General features: G+C 39.7%; 4 protein-coding genes across 5 annotated transcripts; 3 read left to right on the top strand and 1 right to left on the bottom strand.

Annotated features, from left to right (window-relative positions):
* Position 1: 1 nt before the first annotated feature.
* Positions 2 to 4,589, top strand: cfap99 (cilia and flagella associated protein 99). 2 transcript variants are annotated; one of them, XM_071498968.1, is made up of 16 exons: positions 2 to 328; positions 400 to 570; positions 658 to 802; positions 898 to 992; positions 1,111 to 1,217; positions 1,330 to 1,507; positions 1,596 to 1,676; positions 1,956 to 2,024; positions 2,209 to 2,271; positions 2,384 to 2,472; positions 2,746 to 2,950; positions 3,134 to 3,275; positions 3,369 to 3,520; positions 3,614 to 3,819; positions 3,940 to 4,132; positions 4,286 to 4,589. In XM_071498968.1, exons 2-16 carry the CDS (start codon positions 457 to 459, stop codon positions 4,391 to 4,393), a joined length of 1,947 nt encoding a protein of 648 aa, XP_071355069.1. In that variant the 5' UTR covers positions 2 to 328; positions 400 to 456; the 3' UTR covers positions 4,394 to 4,589. The 2 variants fall into 2 exon arrangements, with proteins under 2 accessions (XP_071355069.1, XP_071355067.1); XM_071498966.1 differs by having other exon boundaries at positions 436 to 570; positions 4,286 to 4,587.
* Positions 4,590 to 5,509: 920 nt separating this feature from the next.
* Positions 5,510 to 11,068, top strand: LOC139633252 (laminin subunit gamma-1). The gene is made up of 9 exons (XM_071498807.1): positions 5,510 to 5,697; positions 6,881 to 7,054; positions 7,277 to 7,415; positions 7,522 to 7,610; positions 7,877 to 7,940; positions 8,979 to 9,067; positions 9,201 to 9,313; positions 9,393 to 9,549; positions 10,273 to 11,068. The coding sequence occupies exons 1-9, from the start codon at positions 5,649 to 5,651 to the stop codon at positions 10,428 to 10,430; spliced, it is 1,032 nt and encodes a 343-aa protein (XP_071354908.1). The 5' UTR covers positions 5,510 to 5,648; the 3' UTR covers positions 10,431 to 11,068.
* Positions 11,069 to 13,353: 2,285 nt separating this feature from the next.
* Positions 13,354 to 16,016, top strand: mrpl35 (mitochondrial ribosomal protein L35). The gene is made up of 4 exons (XM_071498035.1): positions 13,354 to 13,481; positions 13,704 to 13,869; positions 15,211 to 15,355; positions 15,464 to 16,016. The coding sequence occupies exons 1-4, from the start codon at positions 13,451 to 13,453 to the stop codon at positions 15,650 to 15,652; spliced, it is 531 nt and encodes a 176-aa protein (XP_071354136.1). The 5' UTR covers positions 13,354 to 13,450; the 3' UTR covers positions 15,653 to 16,016.
* reep1 (receptor accessory protein 1) lies at positions 15,776 to 24,172 on the bottom strand. Its single transcript, XM_071498033.1, has 8 exons — positions 23,978 to 24,172; positions 22,232 to 22,304; positions 22,029 to 22,105; positions 21,768 to 21,888; positions 21,265 to 21,378; positions 20,873 to 21,035; positions 19,017 to 19,297; positions 15,776 to 18,029 (listed from the first exon to the last, which is right to left on the bottom strand). The coding sequence occupies exons 1-8, from the start codon at positions 24,166 to 24,168 to the stop codon at positions 17,958 to 17,960; spliced, it is 1,092 nt and encodes a 363-aa protein (XP_071354134.1). The 5' UTR covers positions 24,169 to 24,172; the 3' UTR covers positions 15,776 to 17,957.
* Positions 24,173 to 24,680: the final 508 nt, after the last annotated feature.

The raw sequence follows: 24,680 nt of genomic DNA, 5'->3' as shown, positions 1-24,680 counted from the left end.
TTGTTATGGCAGCCAACAAAGGATCAGGATGTCACACTGTTAATCTGCATCCGAGAGATTAAAACCATGAATGTTTATTATCTAGTGAACAAAACAGCCCAATTATAAAAATAGCTCTCGTTAATCAAACATATGTCGATATTCTTGTATTTGTAAGGTGTTACTCATTTAACATTAGGTGTTTGAGCTGGGATACATTTCTGTTTACGCCAGTGTGTTGCTAAGCAACGACTGAACATGGCAACGGTTCGGGCTCCGTGAATCTTCTTGGGAAAACTTACTATGAATATATGTGTTTTTTAATAGGAAACGCTTTGTTCTCTCTCAGGTAGAACTAAAAATTATATTTTTACACGTTTTTGTTTTTGTTTTTTTACAATAACTGTATTCTTCTTCTAGTCTAGATGTTCTCTCACAGTTATCAGTCTCCACCAGCTATCTGCAGGTCGATATAAGATGGCATCAAGCTATGGATCACTTGTCAAGGAGGCCATTGTGCTGCTCGATAAGTTCAACGCTGGCAGACAGTGTTTGGATGACTTCATTGAAGATGCTTCAAAAGCTCTGCAGGTAGGTAAATTCAGATTTAGAGTCCTGATGCTGCTTGTTCTTACACATTTTCTTAAGAATTATACACAATATTGTTATTTGTTGCAGAACATGGATGCTCAGCATAAGAAGTTCATACTTGACGTGGTCTCTGGATGCACTGAGCACAAAAATTTACTAGACATAGTTATCGATATCTTCTATGGCCAGAATGGGAAATACTTATCCAGAGGCGAACGCAGTCAATTTGTCAGTAAGTTAATGAAGTTAACAGTCGTGTAGTCTCATTTTACTCTGAATAAAACAAGCTTAACACTGATTTATCTCTAATACAATGTTGTTCTTCAGTTGTCTGTTACCTGGCTACATTTGTCCTTGATGACATCGGGCTTCAGTGTTTTAGCAACATTGTCAAATCTCTGGACACCAAGAAGATGCACACAGTAAGAGACTCATTTTTTTCTGAACACATCACAGTTGTTTAACTGGAAAGAATCAGCAATCAAAAGCCCTGTTACGGTGCACTCTGTGTAACTGTGGGTGTGTTGTGTTTTGTTGTAGTTCCTGAAATTCTTTTTCACAAACCTCACCACATGGATACAAGAAGAGTGGAATAAAATCTATGATGCTGCCTATGTGGAGGAACACTGGATTGGCCCTCTGCTAAGGTAAAAAAAAAAAAAAAAAAAAAAAACTCCAGGAAAATCCTTCTCAGTTTCTTGGACTATGACATTTGATATGTAGACAAGAAATGATAGCATATGTCTGTTTGTCCTTTAGGTGGCGCCCTGAGATTGATATTCTCATGGACCAGCTTGCTGTCAAAATAGCTCGTGGGGGTCAGGTCAAGAAAGCTCCAATCAAAACCACTGAGCCCCAGGAGTTCCCTCTCACCAAACCCAAACCCCGACCTCTACCTGTGCTTGAGCTGATCCCGCAGCAGGAGAAATCCAAACCAGTCAGCCTCATTTACAGTTATATGCAGTATTATCTTCAAACATTGCTACATAGTTAATTTACATGTGTACTGTTTCTTTTTTTTGTAGGTACCAAACAGTACATACAGGGCTCCAAAGGAGATACAGCTGATAGAGGAGATAAAACAAAAGAACCATCAAAAGGCTGAGGTATAATGTCTGCTTTTATAGCTATCATCAGAAAAATGCCGTGACCTCTAAAAGGCACAAGATGAACTGTTAAAGAAACATATTACAACAGAGGAGAGGTTTGACAGAGGGGGCAGGGGTATATCCAACAGTTAAATAAAATGCTGACGAACATTACAAAACATTAAAAAAATCGCTGAATGTAAAATTATGAATACATTATTTTAAATATTGTATTGGTGTATTTTCATCAGCACTTTCGTGCCATTGTAATGACATCCTATCTGTTTTTCACCAAAGGAGCTGCTGTATGAGGCAAATATGAAACAATTCAGATGTGTAAATCCACAGAAGTCTGAACACACCAAGGTAGGGACTATTTTCTGACTGATTGAAATGTTTTTTTGTTTGTTTGTTTTTTGTTTTTTTGTTTGTTTGTTTGTTGTCTGGATGCTAGATTTAACACACCTTGTAATAAAGCACAAGTTCAATTTTTATTGAGTCATTTTCTATGATCCGTTGCATCACTACTGAACCACCATTTGTATTGCAGCAAGTGATGCCAGAGATTAAGAAAGATTCAATTCATTCCTCTGGAGCTCCTTCCAGAAAAAAGGTGAGATATAATTATTTCGCCCACATCTTCGGTAATTTATAAGTACCAACGAATGTGTGTGCACTATATATTAATATCTTCTTGCATGTGTTCATTTCGCTCATCCTGTTAGACTAACAACTGGCCCATCAAGCTCAACAGTGCAGCTATCCTGAGGCAGGGGGCACTGTATGACCGTCAGGTGGAGGAGGAGCTGCAGAGGTACAGCACAATGTTTGCCTGCCACTCCTTCACCTATTTCAGGGGGATAACATGTGTCAGGATTATCATTATCTTGCTCATATCTAAGTGTGTGTGTGTGTGTGTGTGTGTGTGTGTGTGTGTGTGTGTGTGTGTAAAGAGAGAGAGAAAAAGACGAGATCCTTGATCCCTGTTTGACTTCCTTAACAAATAAAGCTTAACTCAACCGAACCAAAACATCAAGAGTAATTTCAATGTGTTTATTCAATGTGTTTATGTGCGTGTCTCCCACAGAATTGAGCGTTTGATAGAAGGGGCACGTGAGCCCTCTGCTTTCCTACAGTGGCAGAAGGAGATACGTGAGAAGGACCTTCAGGAGGAGTTGGCTAAGATTGAGCGCAGGCGTCTGGAAGGACGCATCAGTTATGAGGAGGCAGCTATGGCTCGCAAACGCACAATGGAACGCAACCAGAAGGCTGCTCAGCTGAAGAAAGAAGAGGTTGGTAAAGACCACTCAAAAACTTTAAAGAAAAGGCATTTAGAGGAGATTACACGGTGCATCAAATTACACAAAAGCATCTCTGTCCTCTACAAGCATCCTTTAAAGAAATCCTTTTAAAGAGATCTACAATTATGCATGAAAATTGTGTTGTTTTTATGCTTGCTTTGTTGTGTCCTGTAGACAGCTGAGCTGATGAGGAGATATGCTGAGAAAAGGTTGAAGGAGGAAACAGAAATAAGAGACTTGGTGCAACAAGTGGCAGAAGGACACAAGAACTCAAAAACAGCTAAAGAGAAGCTGCAGAAATTCAAACAAAGCATAGGTACACCTCCTTGTTTGACACCACTTGTGATATCATGATTTTTTTTTTCATGATTTCCTTTTCACTCTCATCGATTTCTTGCCAAATCCACAGTGAAAGAAGTCTCAGAGCAAAGTCGAGAGCTCCTTCGTCAGGCACTAGAGGAAGCACAGGCAGAACTAAGCAGAAAATTTGAAATCATCTGTGAAATCCGCACCATTGAGTCGCTTCCTCACATTAGAATCAAGAATTTTGACGACACAGAGGTGAGTGAAAGAAAGGGGGATGTCATCCTTCATTCCACATACCTTCACTCACAGTATCTCTCAGCCGTGGTTAAATCTGTTGTCCCTTGTCAGACTGCAGGCCACGAGCTGCTGGGAGAGATGTCCCTGGCCGAGCTGAAGGAGCGGCTGGCCCTTCTGAAGGAGGCCCAGCAGACAGAGCAGCAGGGGAAACGGGAGCACATCCTGGAGGTGAGGCAGAACAAGAAGCAGCTGCTGTTGGAGCAGATGGACACTATCGACCTCCACAGGAGAGCGCTGGCACAGGCCGCGGCCATCAGGTCAGGAAAATGTTTGTCTCTGGCTTAATAATGGCAGTGGGAAAATGTGGACAGAGGAGGACCGACGTACGAACGCATATATATCACACAGACATGACTGATATTTTTGACATGTTGTAGGAAAGAGGAGAGGAAGGCCAGGCTGGGGTTTCGGCTGACGGTGACTCAAGATGAGACACTTTTGGCTCTGCAGAAGAAACTTGAGGAGAAACAGCAAGAGCGTCAAAGACTCAGGCAAACTGAAAGCAACAAGGGCAAAACCTGTGACCAGGCAGCAGTGCACACTGTTAGAAACACAGGGACACACAACAAAGTAAGTATGAAATCCAAAACAAGGAAGAACTGACTTCTCTCAGTAAGTGAACAATGAGCTTTGTCTGGTTTTGTCAGTGTTTGGATTTTTTTCATTCTAGCAGCAGCAGCAAAATAATTTTCCTCATTTGTCACTCTGTTTCTCGTTTGCCAGAAAAGCTTGAAGGAGAAAAGCTGGGAGGAACTGGAGCTGAGTTTAGAGCGTCATATCCAGAAGGATGCTCCTTATGTTGTTTCTCAGAGGGAAACACTTAAGACATGAATATGTGCAACATGTTCTTCAGGCCTGTGAATGTTTAATTTTAGATTAGACAGATCAGCAGTGAATCTGCTGCCAGAAGAGAAATACATGAAATAATTTGTTTAATCTTTTGTTACCTCGTTAATTTGACACATTTTTGCATTAAATGTGCTTAAACAATGACTGTTGTAATTTATCTCCATGGTTTAATTCATTTATATTCATTATTGCTGTATATACACTTGAATCCAGTCCATTTTGTACTGTATTAATAACATTAGTGTTAAATGTTGCCTGACATCTGTTATGTCCACTAAATGTCAAGATGTTGAGATTTGTTCATGTCAAAATTCCACCAACCTGTGTATGTGGCATGAAACAGGAAGTGGACCTTCAACTTGTGACTTATGAAGAAAATTTCCCGTCCACAAAACAATGTGGGTGCTATTCCTGTGGGTTGTATGTTTTTGGTAGCAAGTTACTGTACAAATTGTCACACATCATTAGTCATCAAGATAATGTACCAATGTCATGCATCATTTGTTAAAAGAGAACTACTGTAAGCCTAAGCTCAGGGTTTTTACAGCAAAGTTATGTAACCTTTCTCTATAGTGCAATATCACTTCTAGATTTCTAGATAGATAGATAAAATACTTTATAAATCCCCAGGGGAAATTTAGAGTGAAAAAAAGAATATTAAATTGATATATTGATTATAAAACAACATATAAGTACAGATCACTATTTAGTCTCACAAACCCTGTGAATATAAGGAAACTGATTCTTCAAAAATGGTAATGTCATCCTGTAGAATTATTATTGCCCAGTAGGTATTATACAATAATATATTAATTATCCTCAGCAATATATATTGATTACAAATTATTATTTGAGTCTAAAATCCAGCTAAAATGGCAGAATGGAGCACATTAAAGCACGGCATCATATAGAAATCATACCCAATACATATCATATACAAACGTTAAAAATGAACCAGTGCACATTTCAACTACACAAGGAGCAGTGGCGTCCCTGCTGGCCGCTCAATGTAACAGGAGATTTGTCTGAATCCAGCCCAAACGGCTCAGTTTTTCCTTCTTAAAGCAAAATCACATGATGCGTATTTTGTCATATGACACTGATGAGAGGACTGGTCCCGCAGAGAGCGAGCCTCCCTCGCCTCCTCTGTAAAAACAAAGGCCACTCGGTGCCTTGTCGGGGATGAGATGCTGTAGACTGACGCTGTCCGGTGGTCGCGCTCGATAAGATCTGGAGGATGGGGTGTCGGGGACTTCTGCCTGCGATAGCCGCCGCTTGCTTCATAGGTAAGGTCTACACTCTTCTATCGGTGAGCAAAAATAACTGCGGTGATCACATAAAACACCAGGAGGGACACTGTGGGTTTATCAGAGATGTATCATAGAGATATAATAGTAGATCCTAACAATTGGGGGCCTATGATAATGTTAATTCACCACTTAGAACCAGTGTCCCAACTGGAATAGCCTATTATTCAAGTATAAAAACAATGTAAATGTAGGCTAATACAAATTCATATAGTGCCAGAGGCTAAATTTGGATAATTGTTTGAGGAAAATGTTTTCTAAAATTCACTTGTGGTTGTTGTCAGGATTATTTCAGCAGGAATTTAATATATTTGAAACCATGTTAGAAAGCTCTTTTTCTTTTTCTTTTTTTTTACACAGTTTTTTTTATTATAATCTTAATTTATTTCCGCCCAGACCCCATAACAAACTTTGTTCTTATGGAAAATGACCGTAAAATTAATCCATTGATTTAATGGGTTTCTATTGTGCTGTAATCTCTCTTGTTTTGTTGACACTTGTGTATACCCTTCCAAATTTTACGATTTAGGATCAGGATCAGGATTACAGCATTTCTTTCTGCCACTTTAACGGTTTGAGAGAGAAATGTTGCCAACCCAGAGGAGACTGACCAGAGGAATCACATGACCCTCTTTCTGAATAATTGCATTTCAGGATGGCTCCTATTCAAGAAAGCACTTAAGCACATGGCTAATGTGATTACTCCCACAATATGGGCTCTGTTTCGCTGATGTGCTTATACCTGTCGCTCCCACTTTCTCACTGGGTGAATGTTATACTTCAGATTTTGTGGAGTGATTTTAAGATAGCACAACACAGCTACTGCTGACCCTGACCCACCCACCTTTGTTAGCTCGTTTCTGTTTCTGAGTCTGGATCCATGTTCAGCACATGTCTGAGAAGAAGTTATATGAATTCACTTTGGATCTACTGAGATCGACCATTTACTAAAGATCATTACTGTAAATGTCTAAAAAAAAATATAGAAAGGGATATAAAAGCAATTTTTAGATACCCCAGGCTACCAAAACAACCCCAAACATTGATTACTATTGATTGGAGGTTGTAGATGAATCAAATTGCTCTGTTTGCATTGCACCTTTGTATCTATCCCTGTAGCACAAAATGTCAGACTCTAACATCCAGTGTCCATCTCTTCCAGGCCTGGTGATGAGCCAGACCACGCTTACCCCTGCTGTGGTTAACACCACTCTCATTGAGAATGTGACCGGTCTGACTCCAACCCCCGTGATTTTCAGCAGCACGACCCCGGGCTGCTCTGCATTCAATACTTCAACTTGTGAGCCTTGTGCACCGGGATCGCAATACGACAACAGTGAGTCAATGACCATGTCATCTGACTTCAGGCCACCATTTTGGTTCTTTTTTTTTTTTTTTTTTTATACGCGATGCCGGATCACAGAAACATTTTATCTAACATTTCAGGACCTTGAATGTACTGTAAGCTCCAAGATTTCTTATGACAGAGATAAAAAAAAAAAGGAAGAATACGTCATGAAGTCAAAGTTAAGAAATCTTTTTCTCTATCCCTCCTCAGACACCCTGCTGTGTGTGTGCTGTTCTGACCCTGGGCTGTGTCTATTTCCTGGAGCCTGTCTTCCATGTACCAGAGGTTTCTATCAGCCACTTGCTGGACAGCAGCAGTGTCTGCCCTGCAACCAGGGCTTCTACACAAAGTAAGGGCACAGGTTATACATACAATTTCAACACATTCTTTTACTTCTACTGGTATTGTCTACTTCACTGGTCAGTTTATTGTATATTTTACACATACTTTTACAGTTTCACTGGAAGTCCATTATGTCACCCCTGTCCTCGTGGATCCTTCAACAATAATACTGGTGGTGACAGTTGCACAAGTTGTTCACCAGGTGTGTTTATTTTTAGCTGTACACAAAATCTCACAGTAGTGCTGTAAATGATTACCTTTTTGTATTCCTTCAGTCAAAAACAGCAGTCCAAAATTAGACTTGTATATTTAGGTGTCTCTACTAAACCAATTATAAAGGAACTCAACTGTGCTCATTAATCATTTACATGCGATGGTCTCAACACAGTTTCATTTAATCAAAAACCTGAGAGAAAACATCAACCAGATGTTATTTTGTGTGCTTTATTTTGTGTCTGCTGCTTTCAGGTTTCTTTTCATCACAGCTGAGTTCCACTTCATGCATGCCATGTGCTCTAGGAAGTTTTTGCAAGTAAGTTTCACTTTAATATCACCGGATTTCCTTTTTCTATTTCTGTTTCTGCTGTTGCTCGTAACCAGAATCAGTGTAGATGGAACTTTCATAACTTACTGTGTTTTTGCAAAAATCACTTATCTAATAATCTGGATAGAACATCACATGCTTCAATCCCATGGTTCTGTTTGCCGACATTTGCACGGACACACAAACACACACACACACACACACACACACACACACACATGCCCGTGTGCATTTAGACCATTTAAACAGTTGGTGCTTTGATTCATCAGCAGCAGGCATAAAAATGTAACTGGCATGTATGATCATGTCTGAGTGACTTGTACAAGGGGATATAAAAAGTAGAAGATAGTGTGAGGTTTCGGGAGCAAGTTGCTTTAGCGGTCCCAACATTTTCAAATCTCATGACCATGGGTGAACGTAGGAAAGAAGATCCATTAGTAGACCATGAACTTCACCTTTAGCCTCAGCTCTTCAACTTGACGGTCTGATAATCTTGTTGAAGCCAACTAAAAACTCTTCTCCATGGCTTCACCAAACTCCACCCACGACTGAACCTTTGTTTTTGTGCCAGCAAAATCAACAATCTGTCGGTTTACAAGGGAAGAAGATGTCCTGGAGTCTGAAAGCCTGCCTCCTTCACTGCCAGTGTCCACCAGTGAGCTCTTGGGCTGCTGCCACAACAGCTCTATATCTTGTTTTCACGGGCTAAAAATATTGTGTTTGGCTCTTGGACAGCCTATTTATTCTTTAGTTTTATTAACTGTCCAAACAACTTTAGCTGCACATACTGACAACAGTTTTCAACCATTTTCCCCTAATTTGGCAGTATTTGTCATGATGTTGTTTGTCGAAGCTGTGTATTATCATCAAACCTTTAGTCAGGAAGTGTCAAACTAATTCAAACTATTGCTCAGATGACTGTTCAGCAGTGGGAACCCAAGCTGCAACAGTGACTTTAAACTAAATCAGATTTAAATTCGGAAATTAAATGTCTCACAAACAAATCTCTCTTTCTCTCTCTCACAGCTCCTCAGGTTGTACAGAGTGTCAGATGTGTCCAGGAGGAACAGAGGCTCTGCAGACCTCTGCTAAAGACTGCACACCGTGTCGGCCAGGTAATTCACTTTATACAAACGTAAAGCTATAGTGCCATAAACAGTGATTTGTATGAGAGCTAGCAGAGCTGCAGCTCATAATAGTAAAGACAAAGCATAAATATCCATCTAGTTGATATCTGGTTTGTGACAGGCATGCACAAGGCTCCCCATCAGACCATGTGTCAAATCTGCGGCAGTGGCTTCTTCCAGATCCACTGGGGTCAGGAAAGCTGTGATATCTGCCCAGAGAATCATTACTGCCCTGTGAGCACTGCACCCTCCACACTTGTTTAAGTTTGAGAGATGTCCTGCACGTTTGTCCTACATGTCATTGTTTCCTCAGAGTCCAGATGTGAACCCCATTCTGTGTCCAAGTGATGCCTTTTGTCCAGAGGGAAGCTTGGCTCCAGGCTACTGCATGGAGACCTTCTTCCGCAAAGCAGGGGACACTTGTGAATTGGCTCCTGTCACTATTGCTCTGTTAGTTATTGGAGGGGGAGGTAAGTGAGAAATTCTAGTGCAAGTGCAAAACCCTTTACAAACCCTTGCATTTTGAAAAGAAATGAAAAACACTCCCATTCAATCTTCTTTTTTCCTTTCTTTGTATTAGAAACCCATAATCCTTTTCAGACATTTCAGTAATGTATCCTGCCTTTACTTAACCCCATGTTAAATGCATTGGAATTACAATTCTGCTTTTCAAACTGGTTGCCCTTAAAACAGACAAGCTTCAAGCTGCAATGCCCCATATTTATATAATTTGATTATAAGCAAAACAAATTCTTTAAAGCAAGTATTACTAGTTTGTGTTTGATAAAGTAATGGTTCATGGCTCCCTTAGGATAACATTAGGCACACCTATTCCGTGCAGTTTAATGGGACACAGCTTGTTAGCACATTTCATATACAGTATAACTAAGCATTATAATACTGCAGTTTATGTCAGCCATATATGACGCTTTGATTTCCAAGGAGACTTTATGCAATGAGTCATTTGGTCATTTGGCTTCATGGAAACAATAAAACTTTTCTTTCTGCTCACTGGAAGCAGATTATGTTTCTTCCCCTACATTGAAACCACATTATTCCCAATCAGGACATAATGAAACAAAATAAGAATCATGCTCATGTATCAATGCATTCTTTGTGTATATCTAATAATCCCAAATGTAGATGATCATTTCCTGTAATGTTTTTGTTTTTCCTCCCTTTTTTTTCCCCAGTGGCTTTACTCTTCATCATTTTAATGGTTCTGCGTCGACGGAGAGACACTGATGGAGAGCTGACTCTAGCCCGAGCTCCATTATTACGCAAAGAACGACCTCAGGGTCGATACTATGGGATCCCCTGCGATGCGGAACCTGTATATGCCGGCTGGTGAAACAAATGACTTCAGTTTAGCTTTCCTACAGTGACTGCTTGGTCGGACAAAACCAACTGAAGTCTTTTCTCTGTATGGATCTCCACTAAAGACAAAAAGACTGATAGAAGAAGGCTGATGGTAAAATCCTGGGCTGCTGCCGCAATAATACTTTGACAATCCACCAGCTTTTTTTATGTGGTACATTGAAATATATCATTGCGAAACACAAAATCAGTCTTTTGTGAATTCTTCTAGTTTTACACTGTAACAGTTGTTCCACTCAGAGATAAACACTCTCCTCTTGTAAAGTAGGTCATTGGATTATAAGAGGTATGCTGGAACAGTGAATATGAGATATGTGCTTCCACGTGGTGGGAACCTCTCTCTAATGAAAAGCACTTTTTTTTTTACCAAGGTAATTGATTTACTTTGCATTCATGTTGGTCGACTTGTTGCCTCCATTAACTTGTGTAGTTCCTCAGTGACAGAGAGGTGTAAACTGCGATTGGTGCCTTGTGTTTTTTAATGCATTTGGTTACACTATGTCTGTGTGGTCTGTAGTTTCATTGATACCTTTGCTTAATATTTTTCACCTGTTTTTTAAGGTTATATTTGTATGTTTTAAAAGAAAATAAAATAGAAATTATTAAATTGTTTTCAGTTCAGGTTTCTTCACAATTTTAACTGGTTGAACTAATTAAAAGCCTTTCAGTTTTCTCAGTTCATCGCTTATCGCTGGAGAGGGCTCTGATTTTTCAAAATGTAGTGAAAGCCATTTGGTAATTTAGGCAAGAAACACAATTTCTTTTTGAATGTGGAGTGACAACTGCCACACAACCAGACAACATCAGCTGTGCACTGTCTGTCCCAACACAGTTTTAGTATGTTATTGGAAATGAACACTGATGGCCCAAAAAGTCTGTCTTCAGTAGAACATGACTTTAGTTTGTGATTTTGGATTATATCCTAGTGCAGTGCAGAAATAAATACTGTGAAACTGTCCTTGCAATGTGTGAATCTGGACTTAGCTTCTGTTTTAATTTGTCCATTACAGTGTCATTTCCAGAGTAGTTAAAAACCTGCCATATTATAAATGCAATATATACTGTCTACCTACCTATATCACAGTGAGTCATTCACAAACATGGCAGGATAGGTGACTGCAAATGAGGAAGCTGGTGCACTGTTTTTAAAATGTTTAACATGTAGTATTGTGTTGTATGCATTGCTGGTTTGCACCTGTGCATTACTTTCCATTACAGGTGACCATGTCTGCCATGAAAAATATCCGTTCAGTGGATAATGCAAGGTTTACAGAAAACAGAGAGAAAAGTCATTCTGACAAGACTGTGTTCCCACAGCACTGAACACTTCTTTCCACATTAAGAAAACATCCAGAAGGAGGCTGTGACAAATGGCAGATCTCAGGATCAGATAAATGTGTTTACAGTGTGTGACAAGCATGGAACAGAAGCATTGCTACAGCCGAAAGTTACATACAAGACTGTAAACTTCAAAGACTAACAAAGAAAGGATACTGGATTAAATAACAATCTATTTGTTAACTAGATATTTTATTTCAATGCCAGACAGCAGTGGCGGATGAGGCACTTAAGATTATTGCCATAAGTAAAAGTAGTTTATACAATTACAAGTTATGCCCCTGCTTACTTAAGTAAATTTGAGGATAAAAAGCAAAAGGACAGATTATCCAGGATGGCGCAGAGTGTTATATTTATATTAATGTATATACAGTATTTTTTAAGTTTATTGATATTATTGAGACATTCATGTGTTGTATGAACCATTTTAATGTTTCTGGTGGGAGTGAAGCTAATTTCAGCTGCTGGGTACAACAATGCATCATATTTTATAAGATCATATGTTTTTGTTCAAAATAATAATCTGAAAAGTAACTAGAAAGATTGCCGGCTTCTGCATAAGATGCAGCAACACTGCGTTTTGTGTGAAGAACCAGCTTAAGTAGTATGAAGAGAGGGAAAAAAAAGGGAAAAGGGATGAAGAATGCAAACTGAAATGGAAGCAGTGGAAAAAGTTTAGTTGTGAGTCACATTGTGGACGCGAGTTAAAGCAGCCTACACAGAGAGAAACTGAGCTGCACGGCCTTGTGCACAGCTTACATTATAAATCCCAATCTGCACACTCAACTTTAAAGTTTATTGGAAATGGCCTGCACTCAAAACTTGTATGCATGCATATCAACTGTGGAGGCGGTGGAAACCGTAAGGCAATGCCTGCTACACGACAACACCCTTCACAATAGAGCCAACCTCTAACCAGACCAGATATGTGAACTGCTGGACCTCTGTGTAAACACCACCTCTTTTCCAGTACAACAGACGGTTCCACAAACAAAAGCAGTATCTCCAACTGTGGTAAAACCTCTATTTAGAAGTAGAAATCAGGGCCCTGAACTCTTTCAGAAGAACAGCACCAAACCACAGGTTCACATATGTGGATGACATGGGTCAAAATTAAACCCCAGGAAGTGCAAGTGTACACAGATCACATCAATTCAACTGGACAGAAACATTAAGGTCTGTTTGCCAACCGCCATAAAACCTCACAGAAGAAGAAGAAACATGAAGACCACGCAAGAGGATGTCAGAAACAACAGCTTGCCTTTTTGGACCGTGATGTACACATTGAAGACAACAAAACGAGAAATAAAAAATAAATAAATAATTTTTGAACCTGAGAGGAACATATTGGAATTGCGTTTGTAGCAGCCCTGCCTGACTGGCTACCTCTCAGTTGAAGGTGGGGGTGTAATATTTGCCTCTGAAATTTGGTCGGTTTATAAGAAATGTTTTATTGCTGTTGCATTTACTAGAAAGCAACTTAGAGCAATATTCAGCTATAGCATTAAATATAATAATAATTAGCTACATTTCAAATGTGTAGACATTTTTTACAGAGACACCTGCTAGGTGGCGGTGGCGCACTGTGTAGCGTTAACGTTTGATCGAGTTTGTCCAAGCAGGACTCCGTACTTCCGCCAGCATTCAGGGGAAAACATGGCGGCCGTCCTGGCAAGGAGGGTGTCCGGTGTGTAATACAATTTGACATTCAAAATATTTCATTTCATTTCACTCTTTCACTAAATGTTTAGTGTGTCGTTTCAGTTTTAATGGACTGAATTGGGCTGTAGTTTGTCAGCACAGACAGTAGCCACAATAAGCCAGTAGCATTAGCTAACAGTGACGCCAGTGAGTGTTTCTCTTCGCTGTGGCTCATCTCGTGTTTTCATGTTGTCCTTGTGTCTGACAGGGTTGCTGAGGCCGCTGGCTGCGTCTCTGCAAGCCAAAACACCGCAGCTCTGTCGGTTCTCCAGCCTCATTCAGCCTCCGCCTCTCTACGCCTCTGCTGCAGCCGCTCTCCGCGGTCCTCTGCGGGGTGCAGTGTGTCAGACACCCCGCTACAACATCCTGCAACGGTGAAGGCCAGGGCTGGCACTACTGCTTACATCCACAGTATTGTCAGGGGTTTACATTATTATTAAGCTCTTGATAGGAAGCTTATCAGGAAAACGGTCACAATTTTCAACAGGGAACACAGGAAGTTCTCAGGTTAGAGAGGCAGAGAGAAATGAGTAAAATGACCGAGAATCCCTGTCTGCACTTTTTAAAATATTGTGCCACTAGGTCAGTGGACATTCAGAGGAAAAGTTAATAGAGAGAAACAAAGCAGAGAGTTTTGTTTGTTGTACAAGGGACTGACAAAAGTTGGTATTAGGGATAGAAAAACAGAATAGACAGTAAGATCACTAGAGATTTGGTCAGCACTGGCTTTAGCTATTGCTTTTTTACTTACTGGAAGACATCCAAAAGGCAGACAAGGGGACAGGATTAGGTAGGATACAGGTACGTGTGGGCCACATTTAAGTTTTGGATGGTTGATGGGATGTTGTAGGATTATAAAATAAGTGGAAATTTGTGTGTCCATTAAATCAGTATGACTTTAAAAACAAGACATAATTTCATTGACGTTGGAATATATGCAGACCTTGGGCCATTTTAACAAGATTTTGTCCTATACCAAGTGTGAGGATTATTATTTGGGACAAATGACTGTTTATACTATAGGTGGACAGTAGCAGGAGGGATTAATTGAAGTAACCTCTACAAAGAGAATGTTTAGCTGTGTATAACCATGTATAACCCTCTCAGCTAGTCCACTTATGATTACATTAATATATCTGAGCAAGTGTCAGCTCAACCAAGTAACAGGTGCAATGTTTTACATTTTGCCTTCAATCCAGTACATGGAGGTGCACGTCTCCTCCAGGAAATTGTTGAGCAGAATTGGCAAGCCAGTCCAGATCAGTCATCAGTGTGACGTTTTTCAACCTAAACAACATCCTGACTTATTAAATATCTCACACTTGCGGTGTGAAAGAGTACATCTGCTCTTAATCCTTGAATGTTGATGTTTTGTTTTATTAAGGTGTATTATTTTAATAATGTTAGCAGGTGTTTTCTTGTCAGGTGAGGGAGCTTAACTCTGCAGTGAAACTGTTGGAAACTCACGGCATTGACATTTAAAAATTTAAACAATTTAAAATCTCATACACACACATACACACACACACACACACATATATATATATATATATATATGAATGCGCACATACAGTACCACTGAAAAGTTTGGACACACTTGCGAATGGGAAGGTGCCAAACCTTTGACTGTTATCCCGCGCGTGTGTGTTTATATATTATTTTAGATAATTAGGTATTTTAAATAATAGTGGTTCTGCTTCTCCGTGTTGTTGCAGGGTGTCAGCTCTTGTTCCCAGTCTGACTCCACAGCCAAGCCGAAGTCTGACGTACTACAGTCTGAAGAAGGGGAAGAGAAAAAGTGTAAAGTCTATTACAGAAAGGTTCATGAGGCTGCACTGTGGACTTTGGATCAGACGCAAGGTACGTTTGTTTTAGTGTTACCTGCCAAAAGCACACGTTTGTTTTTCTTTATGCCAAACAAAAAACACAATGTGGCCGATCCAACATCTTGTTTTTGTGTGGAAATAGGCTGGATACAAGAAGAAACTGTGGAAGAAGAAACCTGCCAGACAAAAGCGCCTGAGGGAGATTGTGTTTTGTAACAAGTCACAGAGCAAGCTTTTGGATAAAATGACAACTTCTTTTTGGAAGAGGAGGAACTGGTATCTCAATGATCCGTACCTGAAGTACCATGACCGTGTCAACCTGAAACTGTAATTGGCTGATACATGTAGTGGTATCTTGTTTTGTTCTATGTAATATACATAATAAAGTCATGTGTCTGAAATGATACTTTTTTTGCTTTTGATACAATGAGGAAAAAAAGATTTAAACACACAATCAAAGTTTTACCTTATATTTAATGACTGTAAATTGATTTAAACAGAAATATTTAATCCAGTGGAACAATAAATTGACAGCCATAAACCATCATGTCATCACATCACTGCTTTTAGTTTAGAATTCACAATTGAGTTTAAATTTTAGTAATTTGACATTCTGGCCTGCCAGAACAAAATTGCTTAAGATAACTTACTGTAAGTGGTGTCTCTTCATGAATAAAGACAAGGTGGCTAATTGACCAGTGAGTAAGACGTTATTTGCATGTATGTATAGCCAACTTATAGTCATGACATTTCATGTTTTTTCTATAAAGCAATTGAAAATGACAAAAAAAATCAGAGTGAAATTGTTTACCAGTGAGGCATCTTAAGAGGCCAAGAGCTTTACACAACACCGCTCAAGAAGTCCAATTTTCATACAAATTAATAACAAACATCATGCAATGATGAGTTTATCAGTCTATGCACAAGAATACAAATCTGCTAATTAGCAATGTGTTTTTTTTTCTCAGTTTTACTTTGCATGAATTTAAAAGAAGGAAATCACCTCCAACACTAACACTGATACTAACGCTGAAACACAATCAGTTTTACCTGTGTCTTTTTTTTTTCCATTTATCCATTAATAGGACATTTCATGTGCATAACAAGTGTATCTACAACATCAGAGTGAATGACGTGTAAACAGAACAGTTGTACCTGAGAAGCTTTTGTTTCAAACTTCAAACCACCGTAAATGACAGAGACATTGATGAAAATTATAAATCTACTGCGTAAATCCAACCATCAACAACCAACACAGTGATACTTTGTGGAAAATGTTGCTATGATTCAGGCTCAGCGAATAAAGTACAGGATGAAAACATACAATCCATCACCACGCATTTTAACTTAAGTTTGTAAACCTGCAAACCAATATAGTCTCTCACGAATTCCTAAAGAACAGAAGCAAGTAGAAGGTAAGATCGTTGGGTTTAGTGTTGCTCAGTTAACAGCAGAACATTACACAGTGATTTCATACATGGAAAAAGAACCATGTTTATATATATAGATATATATATGGTAAATGATTCATTTCATATCTATTTCTGCTACAGCTCAAAGTGATTTCCTAATTGGCCTTAAATTGCCAAATAAATTGTCAAATAAATGAGAAAATGTGTTGAGAAACTGAACAGTAGATTGTCAAAAACAGTCTGCTCCACTGAGAAAACCTCTGGTGGTGACTTTTATCTGTGATTCTGGAGTTATTACTTCTTACACAAGTAATTATTTACCACAGAGGAAATAAATAATAATGATAAAATTATTCATGATAATATTCAGCTACTAATTTGTAATGATTATTGTTTTATGTAATTTTTTTTGGCAATTTCATTGACTATGGAGGGCAGTAATTTATATTCTAAACATAGTGCAAAAATGATTGTATAATGAGAACAGTAATGTTACAAATTGTCATATCATGTACAGTCATTTTATATTTTATGTCTCTGCTATTTATTTCTTTAAGGCTTTAATAGAGAGGTAAATAACAGAATATTGTCTGCCACTGCTGTCTGACTGTTCATCACTATAAAGGTAGGTTGTTTTTTGTTTTGGGGTAATTGACTACTTTCTCAATACCTTAATGTGATAATTAATCAGTGCAGAATTCAGATGCTCTCAGATGTTTCCCCAGAACTGATAAAATAAAGGGTATAAACAGCCTCGCCTTTTCTTTTGATCCTTGGCTTGTAACACTGTCTCTAACAGAGACCACGTCGTTCTTAATGCCAGCTGTTGTATCCAGTGACAATACATTCTGTTTAAAACAGTGGACTAATGAGTGGGAAGACACACATGCAATTGTCTCCCCGAACCTGATATATAAAAACAATCAAATCAGAAAGATGAAGTTCACACAAACTGTACATAAATACATATTCAATAACCCATAAACTCAAAGTGTCTATCAGTATGGAGCCCATTCACACATTTTTCCTAACTCAGTGTCACAAACCTCATTTATTTAATCATGAGCCACAAGCTATATACTGTACTATATATAGAGGGGTCATCATAGGTCACTTTGGTAACACCTTATTCCAAAGCAAGGCTGCTTCAGTCATGTAGCTTTTGGCCATTCAGTATTTTTACGTCTTGCAGCAAAGGCAGCTGGAGTAGTCTTGAGGACAGTTTCACATGGCTTCATTGTTTGAAGAAAGAGCACTCCTGGATCTTGTGAGAGGCCGTAGGACTCTAAGAGGAGGCTAAAAGGCAGGACAGATGACGATAAAAGCAGAGATAGACATCGAGTTTAGTCAACAAACAGCTGCAAACAGATGCACACTTTGTAAAGGATTCTAGCATCATGCTATATTTTACCTCTTGTCAACAAATCCCATTAAAGAACCAAAACCAACACACTGAACGTCTCTTAATACTCTGAGTTCCATAGCTTGGCTGTAGTTCTGGTTCCTACAGAAGATGTAAATCTTTAAAATCAGGTCAAAAACATAGATAATTCCACATTTTCCTAAAACAGGAGGACATTTTAGTTTTCAGGAAATACTGCTAAAACAGGTGTAAGAAGCGCAACACATTTAGTGCAGCAGGTTGGTGTATCTGTAACGACTTAAACTACAGTGTCCATGTTCATCGTAATGAAGGAACCTGTCAGCCAGTGCAACAGTGTGGCCCACTGATGGTGTTCGGACTTTGTTGGTTTTGGTTTTTTCATGGGCTTTGACAATAAAATAAATATATAACATTGCTGGCGTTTTCCTTCAAACAGTGCCGCTTCGTTTAGTTGGGCCTCACGATGCCAAACAAAGTGATATTAGATGTTGAAATTAATGAATGAATACCAGTTCATTCCAGGGACTGGTTTAGCAAAACCATTTCCATTAACATGACATCATAAGTAGAAGTTACTATTAGGGGTGAGATACGCCGGAAGGCAATCCATGCCAACCATGTCTGGGCATCTCCCATGCCACATTTCCAAAAAATGAGTCGTTACAATCATCGTAAGAGCAAGAGCACACACTCATTTGCACTGAACAATAATTCCACTGAAGTTAATAAATGATTCAGGTTCATCAGTGCAGACTCCACATTTGCAAAAACACTGAACCATGATGATTTATTTAGCCACACAGCCATAGAAATTAGCGAATCAGTAGGTAAATCACCACTCCCAAGGGGCAGTTAGAATCAGGCAGCAGCTGAGCAGCCACGGTGACGAGGCGGTATACCTCAGGAGCCTTCCTCTTAATCAGCCTGAGCTGTGGAGTGCTCAATGTTGCCTGCACCTCTTTACCCACCTCCACAGGCTGCTCTGGAACTGGAGGAGTTGGAGGTGGAGAGGGAGTGGGAGGTGGAGAGGGAGTGGAGGGCGGGCTTGACTGGGGTGTCAGTGAAAGCGTAATAGGTGTGGACTCAGACTCAGGAGGTGAAGTGGTCTGGGACAGTGACCTCTTGGAGTCCCATTGGTCCAACCCCAACACCTCAAACTCAGTCATGTCAAAATCCTGTCCTGTACCGTGGAAAAAGGACGATGAACAGGATGTAAATCCCGTCTCTGATCTACTGAATCAAGCGCTTTTTGTGTAATTGCTTTAGTACAGTAAATGATTTTGGTCAGTGGAGATTATGAAAGTTTATATGATAATGCATTATCATTCTGGAGACCACAGAGCAGAGACCAGATAGGAAGTGATGATAGACAGAAACAAATCTATGACAGCACAAACAAGCATAACAACAAAAGATTATGCTTGTTCTTCTTTTCAGTGTCTGCAGGATTATGTCCATGTAATGACAGCAGAAAGCCAAAAAATAAATGTTGCAAATCTGCTTAAATAGAATTAATCAGTCTTAATGGGCAGACTTGGTGATATTCTGTATTTTTCTTATTGTCAACAAATCCTATGGAGAGACCAAACCCAACAATGAACTGACCCTAATAACAAGTAGCAAAAGCCAGAGGTACCATAGAGCACTATTATTGTTCGAACATTATTGAAAACACATCAGTGAATCACACTGCTGCACTGAGTCACGTAATCCTTCACTATGATGAACATAGGCACTCCATTTTGACTCTACACTGTCCTCTTGTCATAAACAATCACTAGTGCAAAAAATATTTACTAATACAAATAGAAAATAGTCCCCAACAAATGCACTACCTACTCCAGTTTTAGCAAAGTTTCCAAAAATCTGCAGTATCCTCCTGTTTTAGTAAATTATTAAACTTTCTTTAAAAATCAAACTATCTATTTGTGAGGATTTCCATCTTCAGCAGAAACCAAAAGGCTTGGCACTGAGAGCCACAGATCGGGTGTCAAAGTCGGGAGGTATTGAGAGACAGACTAAAACATGTTCATGGGACTTGTCGACAATAAGAAAAATATTGACTAATACCAGATTTATTCTTTAATTTAGTGAGAATTTAGTAATATAATCAGCAGTTATGAAAAGAAGTAATCCGGCCATAATTCATTGTGGAATAAAAAGGTTAACTGTGCCCTTATGTACAGATATTTCTGTCCGATGTAAAAAGTTGTCTAAATATTATTTCTCATTTTATCTACAAAGGAGTAATTATTATCTGAAAAAAAAAATATGACACTCAATCCGGACTAAAACAAACAACAACTGTTTCCACATGATGCTAAGCTAGGAACAAGTCCTACAGCTACATGTGATTTTCATCACAGGATGGTTAGCCTGGCAGCCCTGTGAGGGCTGACCCGCTCCAAACAGGAAGGCAGGACTGAGGTTAGGGGGCCACTCAGGAAAGCAGAGGTACTAAACAATATCTGTGGGCTTAAACAAGCTTGAACAGGAAAACAGAAATCTACATGATAATCTATCTGACACAAACCAAACAGGCACTTCTGTTGATAATGGCACTCTCAGAGCTAATGTGCTGAGTGAACAGGCAGCATGGAGCCCATTTTTATCAATTCATTGTTTTACAAAATTGATATAGTCTCAATACCACAACAGAGTTAATATGCTTCTAAAACACGATTACCTTGTTGGCTAAAGTCGGTTTCTACAGTGGTTTTTACCTTTTTGTGCTGTGAGAATAATGTCTCCTTACCCTTGTTGTAGCTCTCTGACTTGCTGCGCATCATAGGCCTGGTCCGATGCTGTGCTGCTGCAGGCTGCGTGGTGCCGGGGTCGGTGTTATCGGAGTCAGACTGGTAGGAGGATAGATCCTGCATGCTGAAACTCCTCAGTCTGTCTGACAGGACTCCTTGGCCCTAGGACATTTTTAGTGTGAGCAGCAATGCGAGATATTCACAGCATGGATCATTTTAGGGAAATCAATAATTTCGTACAAACATTATAATAGGATACTGGAACGTCTACTTTAAAAACATGCAAAGCTCTATTCAATGGGCCTACTTCATTATGTGAATAGCAAACAACATAACAGGCTCGACCGTACCCCGAGGTCACTACAAAACAAATGCCCAGAGTCTGCATTACCTTTGTTGCAGCCATTACTGCGGCTGTGGCTGCAACATTCAGCCCTTTTCTCCCAAAATGCACCAGTGTGTCATAGCTTTTGTCCTTGGCTTGGCAGATGTAGTCGTCAATGTCCTGAAACAAGGACAAACAATCATGTGAACATAGTATCTCTCACTGTAACTGTATAATTACTTTCAGCTGTGTTGACCTGTATTTCTTAAATCGCTTGACTGCATCATTTAATTCTGTTACATTTGACCCTCACAAAACTCACTTATCTGTTTCCTGGTTCACACATGGAGGAAAAGGAGAGGGAGAAATGGAACAGCACCGTGACATTTCCTCTCATTTCTAACAGCTAATGTGGAAAAGTGAATCTGCACAAAGGCACATTTGTCCTCAAGGCTGTCGCAAAGCTCAAATTGTATTGGTCACAAAACCACGCAGACTAATTTACAGCCGAGATTGAATATTTTTACCTACGCCTTTCCTGACTCAGACAACAAAGGAAGGGATTTCACCTTTTCTTTTGAGGAAAGCGTGGGATGAACAAACTTCCTGTATAGCACACTAGAGCCTTTAGTGTAAGGGGACAGCAGCCACACCACAAAGGCTATCTTCAGTTCATAGTAGAAAGGAAGCCTGCAATGGAGACACAGAATGATATGGAACGTTATATATTATTCGTGTCTGTGACAAAATATGTTATGTGATAAAAAAGTCCAGAGGTAAACTGCTTTTCATGGAGGACCCACTGCCACTAAATGACTGAGGTCACTTACCAACAAAGAAACATATCTGTAAATACTTCCACGGCCATGAATAGGGCAAATATTATCCAGTACATCATCCATTTCACCTAAAATGTAATGGAGCAGTGAAAAGTAGTTTACAAACCTACACATAACACCTCGTGGAATCATATTTATAGGGACTGCACAGCCTAATATCATTTCATAAATGAGAATATGAATAATATACTTACATATTCTTTCACATCTTTTGATTTCACAGCTTTATAAGATGAGTATGCAGGATATAGTGTACCGAACACAAGTCTAAAAGACAGAAAATGTGGCCATCAACTCCAGAAACAAAACATACAACACTGCAGTCCAGTGGATATTTAAAATGTGCATGAAAAACATTACATTGAGACATTTAAAATGCAATAAATCATGATTATGGACAATATATTATTATACTCTCATAAAATATATTCTGGGCTAAAGGGTCAAATGTCTTTCTCTATATTAGTAAGTTCATGCAAGACATGTTTGTAAGTTTGCCATGGTAGAGATAGATTTGTTTCAGTGTATTCATTTATACAGTGCATTTTCATCTCTGAGCCTCCTGAGCTGCAGCCCACAGAGGTGGACACGCTGACAGGTGAGATCAAGGTACATCACAAAATGTACAACAGCTTTCTCCTTCTAGAAAGAAGCTCAAATCAACCATGCATAAAGTCAAATCTTGCCATGGCTGATTAGGGCTACACAAGCTGTCCAGGCATGAGGTAAAATTAGTTTGCATGTGTTTTCTTCCTTTTCTTTAAATTTCTATTCCTGTGTGGACACCTGTGCTGCAGGGTGTCCGGGACAGAGACAGCACCCTGTTGAAGTGCTACAGCCAAGCAACAGCTGTGAGTGCGACCTGATCGAATTACTGACCCACATCATGTTGCAGCACTCGGCCCGGCCAGCTAGCTGTGGCCCTCTGACAGAGTTTAGAAACACAGGGACAGTCAAAAACAAGTGTATCAGCCCTGGGCGACACGACTGAACGGCTCTCTTGGAGAGTGGACCTAAAAATGACTTACATAACAACGTTTTGTACGGTCAGACCTGAGAAAGTCCAATCTAATGTAACAAGATCTTATAATCTAATTTTAATCGCCTCACTATTTTGAGGTTGGGCCTGCTGTTGGTATAGTCCACGGTTTGCAATGACGCTGATTCATACTTTGTGCAGGTAAAAATAGCCATAACGCCCTGCAATAAACGTGCTCTTATTGTTTAATCTCATTTAAATTCCTAACTATAAGGACACATATCGGGATATAGTCCTACATGTTTTATTACACGAATAACTCTTGCTTTGTAACCTGAGAAGGCTGACCCATCCCTTTTGATTTTTTTTTTTTTTTTTCCCAATATGGGACATCAACACTGAATACAGCCCCACTCAATGACCACTCCTGCTGTTCAGTCACCTCGCCACTCACTGACATGTAGGCGTTTGCCTCTGAAAGACGTCTCTGATTTCTAGAGGTGACTCATATTATCATCTCATGGATGATAATAGATTATTCAACCAGTCACGTCACCTCTTTGTGATAAAAAAAAAGAAAGAAAAAAGGCACATGATAAACACAAAGAGTGCCAGCCTGCTGGGCGCTGTTTAGGAATACAGTAGGTTTATACAGGCCCAGCTCAGCATTCTTGCTGAAATGGCAAAGTACAATCCTGTGGAATTCAGACCGCTGTTCAGTCAGTTCAGTCAAAAATTAATAGACAGGCATCTGCTCTCCTTTCACGCTGGCGTCTGATTCCGCTTACATATTAGACAAAACTGCGGGGGCTCGTAAAGCGCGCCGCAGCTGCACCGTCAATGAGCGGCTCAAATACCCGCAACAACCGGGAGCCGCAGTTTATTGTCATTATTATCACAGTCTGCGGAAGAGCATATAAAATGAAATCAATTTAAAAAAAAAAATAAAAAATCCACTTACACCACAAGTCTAGAGATGATCCAGGAGACCATTGCGCTGGAGAGGCGACAGGACGCGCTGTCTGCGGGGAGGAGTTTCCTCCAGATGACAGGCGTCCAGGCGGCTGCGTCTGGACGCACACAGGCAGCAACGTGATGCAGGATAAACAGCGAGCGGACCATAACTATTATCCATAGATGGCAGTGTTGCATTGCGCAGACAACACAGACACCCAGCATGCCGGGTGAGTAAGGAAGAGTCTCCCCCGCACTCAGTGGATTAGATGTGAAATGATGCCTTTATGGCCTGATTGGCCCTTTTGACACCCTCTCCCCTTCGCCTTTACGGAGTATGTGGTGTCACTGAGTAAACAAATCGCATTTTAGTTTTACCCCAATTCATATATTTGCACTAAATGTACATGATGAATTAACTTTAATAGTTGAATTTAATCTACCTTTCTGAGTATTGGGAAAACTAAACCAACTCGAGGATGTCTACAGAAATGTGAAATGTTCAGGAGTGAGATTTTGCCTGGCCTTAAAACTAATCAACCTCTTGTCACCAACCTGTGAACACCTACACCATTAGAGCTAAAGTACCTATGTCCAGCCTCTGGCCTACATACTGGGGCCTGAGAACAGAGGCAAGGTTCTGTTACAGTACAACAAAAGCTGCTGTTGGAGGGCTGTGGTTCGTAGAAATCTAAGCCTTTTGTCACTTT

The sequence above is a fragment of the Trachinotus anak genome, unplaced genomic scaffold (genome assembly GCF_046630095.1).
Source record: "Trachinotus anak isolate AG129_WGS33_773 ecotype Australia unplaced genomic scaffold, CSIRO_AGI_Tana_v1 ptg000015l, whole genome shotgun sequence".
In the NCBI taxonomy this organism is placed as follows: Eukaryota; Metazoa; Chordata; class Actinopteri; order Carangiformes; family Carangidae; genus Trachinotus; species Trachinotus anak.
Note: the sequence above shows the minus strand (reverse complement) of the source record. Positions and strands in the feature narration are given on the sequence as shown.